The sequence below is a fragment of the Sphaeroforma arctica genome, assembly GCF_001186125.1.
Source record: "Sphaeroforma arctica JP610 unplaced genomic scaffold supercont1.528, whole genome shotgun sequence".
NCBI classification, from domain to species: Eukaryota; class Ichthyosporea; order Ichthyophonida; genus Sphaeroforma; species Sphaeroforma arctica.
This window is the reverse complement of record NW_014040030.1, coordinates 59,347-63,296: the sequence shown is the minus strand read 5'-3', so window position 1 is coordinate 63,296 and position 3,950 is coordinate 59,347. Positions and strand designations below refer to the sequence as shown.

The window sequence follows — 3,950 nt, the reverse complement described above, 5'->3', positions numbered from 1 at the left end:
GTCCATAGCCCCGAGGGGGGCCATGGACAAACTGCATATGGCTATGACCTCTGATATTGTAAATGCCTTTTCTGATAGTTACACTCACCCTGCAAGGCATAATATACTGATGTCGAAAGCTACTTCATAGACTGCCCAAGGCTGCGGATATGCTATGGTATACTAGACAGGTGCGTACCAGATTTTATTTGTTTGAACTATCATTTTTCAAGTAGCTATGAGAAGTATACAATTGGAATTTAGTCTGCACCATCGCACAAGCTACACCCCTGAATTAAAAACTGGATAATCTAAACACCTGGGAAATTTTGCATGCTATCGATAATTTTGTCACATAGGGAGTATAGGCTAACTAAGTTTATTATGCAGATAGGATCACGATATTAGCGTTCAAAGAAGTGCTGTCACTATCTAATCATCTACAATAATTATTCTGTTCAAATAGGTGCGATTACTGTCAATCTATGAGCATCACATGCTCCGGCAAATACTAGGGACTGATGAAGCTTTAGAATGCACTAGTCTTTTTGATGGCCTCGAAGCAGCGCAACTTGTCGGGTAGATAAATCTTCTCAAACACCAGCGGGAAGGGAGTGTCCCATCCACAAACTCGCTCGACAGGCGCCTCCAGATGTAAGAAGCATCTGTGGCAAGCAACCGGGCAAGTACACATCAGGAATGGCAAAGTCTAAAAAGTAAAACATTAAAACAATCAAGCGAGCAAAGTGAAACGCACACAAGCAGTCCTTCACAATAGCAAATAAGATGCTTCGTTACGAAGCGCAAGAAGCCTATTGCTGCATTAAAGGTAAGAGTTGAAGCTATCATACACAACAACCAATAACCGACAGGTTCCAATCACTGCTCCCTCACCTTGTGCACTACTCTGGTCTTAAAATGCAGACTAGAGTATCATAACATAATAGCCTTTGAAAGAAACAAAAACGTGATTACATACGATTTCTGAATGCTACTTGCAATCTCTGCGGCGAATCCACCAGTTTGGGGCGCTTCATGGGCCACTATCAGGCGTCCAGTTTTACGCACACTCTCTTCAATGGTAGCCATATCAACCGGTATGATGGTTCGCAAATCGATTAGCTCACAAGATACGCCGAGCTCGGCCTTAGCCTGTAGGGTGTGTATATTGGAATAAGATGATGGTTAACTATCTGTTCAGTTCCACAGCCCTACACGCATAAAGAGCGAAAATAGAATCATTTGTGCACGTTGGGGGCGTATAAAAAGCGACAATGTATGTTTTACTATCAGTATACCCTTCAGTTCAACAAGTATATGGCGCGCATAGGCAACCACGGGATGCTGTCAAGTGATCTCACAGAAAAAAATGGTACCTTTTTGCAATTTTATGACCCACTAGTAGCTGTACATACTGGCGAACAATACTCAGTTTACGCTCACAACAACATAGGAATAGAAAAAAAAGATCTGATGAGTATCGGAGTACAAACCTTGTCACACGCTTCTCGGAGAGTGTGAAGCTGAGTACCCCAGCCCACTACTGTAACATCTGTACCGGGAATCATCACCTCAGCCTTTGAGAGCGGTAGCATGTAGTCACCGACGGGCACTTCCTCTTTATGTCAAGAATATAACAGACAGTCAAATGCAGCAGAAGCAGACAAAGGCAGCAGCACCAGATCATGCGCCAATAGTCAGCCAAAGAATGTAGAAGTGCATGCTCATTGTGGTCGTAATTTCTTGAATAAAAGTCAGAATCACAGTACAAAGAGGTATATATATATATATATATCGAGAAGAAAAAAAAGGTACTTGCGATGGGTTGTACTGCAATACATACCTACGGCAGCACGGTACATGATCTTCGGTTCCATGAAAACGCAGGGATTCTTATCGCGGATGCAAGAGAGCAGGAGACCTTTAGCCTGAATAGGTCCTCTGGGCACGACAACCTGGTTGTTTCAAGTTCAAAGAATTAATTCCTCACAAGCAAAGCAACTTTTGTGTGACATTTCTGCTAAATGTTTCATGAAGATATCATTTACAAGGGCAGGCAGAGTTGATAAATATTCTCGAGTCGGTCACACGAACTATATTAAAAACACTTTCTTGGCAAATACGTTTTCATATCCAATACACGGCCATGGTAGATAAGCACACGAGCTATACAATTATACAGTCACCAGCCTATACGTACACCCAAACACAAACGGGCATACCGATCATCCCATTGCGTACCTTAATTCCTGGACAGTGGGCAAAGAAAGCCTCGGGACTCTGTGAATGGTAGTGTCCTCCGTGGCCGACAGCGCCACTGGGTGTTCGAATTGTGAGACCACCACACTCAAACTCGCCTCCAGAGCGGTACCTGTATTTCGCCGCCTCATTGACAATCTGTACGGGAAAGGGTTGTATAGTGGGAGGGAAGCGCATTGATGTGACAAGCTATCCGTACATTCGACCTATACGACAGTCAAATAGCGTATTCCGAAAGGTATGCTTGTGCATACGTAAGGATAGAGTGAACGAGTAGGGACACGCATATGCGCTTTTGGAAACGTCTGAGACAACAGACTTGCTAACTGGCGTGGACACTCAGCATAGGGAATTGAATTTGAGAGTAGGAAATCTAGTTTCACAGAAGCCGCATATATCAGAAACGTTACTTTTCGAACAAGGGTTATAAACTGTGTGGTCCAGCAATGTGCGCAATACTGCCAAACTTATTTTAGGATATGTGAAGAGTCACCATCAGATAGGACGATCAAACTCACCTGATCAAACGCTGGGAAAATATAGTCAGCAAACTGGATTTCGGCAATGGCTGTGTGTCCCATAGTGGCCATACCGATGCCAAAGCCTACGATTCCCTGCTCACACAGGGGCGTGTTGAATACGCGATCTTTGCCTGCAATCATACAAAGCAAGCGTACAAGTCAATATGCGAATGAGAAGATATGGTGACGATAAATGCGGCTAGTTGTATCCCACTTCGGGAGCATTTCGCACTGTCGCGTCGCTACAAGGCACTGTTCCTGAGCAGATAGGGAACCCAAACCACGCAGATGTGTAAATTTTCGCTTCATATTGGCTGTGCCAACTTCAACGGGGTTACAGCGAAAAAATAACGTTTAACGTGCCCCTGATACAGATGTTACAAATTTTATGGAATTTATATACAATCATTTGCCATTCATGTCTTAGTATTGTAGCTTCCGTACCCTTGAAAGTTGGAAAGTTCTTATGAAGATATCGGGTTGTACAGTCGTACACACGTACGCATGTATATATATATATATATATATATACGAATACATTCAGACATACTTTTATGATACTTTAATTGGAATACGTCAGGCGTATCGTATCAGTAAATATGTACACAAACAAACCTTAAATCTATCCACACGGCTGCTTAGAATGTACACGTACACACATGCATTCCCTCATTCGAAACGCATATGAATTATGATACCTGCATCTAGAGATCATAAGCCACCTTCAGCTACACTTAAATGAATGCTGGTCCAATTCTTACTGAACATGAACTTGGAGAAGTTCGACAAAAGTTTATAACCATAGATGTAGTGTCACATATTTTAAGAGAGTAAATGTACGGCAGAGATAAACACGCATCAATAAGCTAAAACCTATACATAAAATTAGTACACGAATTGTTCTCCAGATGTAACATTCATATATGCTTATGCATGGACATATACCGATACATTGTATTGTATGTGAATGTGCGTATATATCAATGCATATCGTGCGCCTATTATTATACATAAAACTACCGCCTGAGACATTGTCAATGCGTAGGCAATTATGCATGGACATATACCGAAACAAGCAAGCGAATATATATATATATATATATATATATATATATAACACATACATACAATATATATATATATATATATANATATATATATATATATATATACAACAACTATATACAAACA

The 3,950-nt window shown here is 41.3% G+C and overlaps 1 protein-coding gene across 1 annotated transcript in view; it reads right to left on the bottom strand.

Annotated features, from left to right (window-relative positions):
* Positions 1-508: 508 nt before the first annotated feature.
* Positions 509-3,950, bottom strand: part of SARC_07001 (2-oxoisovalerate dehydrogenase subunit beta, mitochondrial) — a gene marked incomplete at both ends in the record, with an annotated part of 5,276 nt that continues 1,834 nt past the window's right edge. The window contains 6 exons of the mRNA XM_014299075.1: positions 509-644; positions 959-1,131; positions 1,473-1,597; positions 1,823-1,934; positions 2,221-2,376; positions 2,757-2,890. Of these exons, the coding sequence (XP_014154550.1) occupies positions 509-644; positions 959-1,131; positions 1,473-1,597; positions 1,823-1,934; positions 2,221-2,376; positions 2,757-2,890 (836 nt within the window). The remainder of the gene's footprint in view (positions 645-958; positions 1,132-1,472; positions 1,598-1,822; positions 1,935-2,220; positions 2,377-2,756; positions 2,891-3,950) is intronic.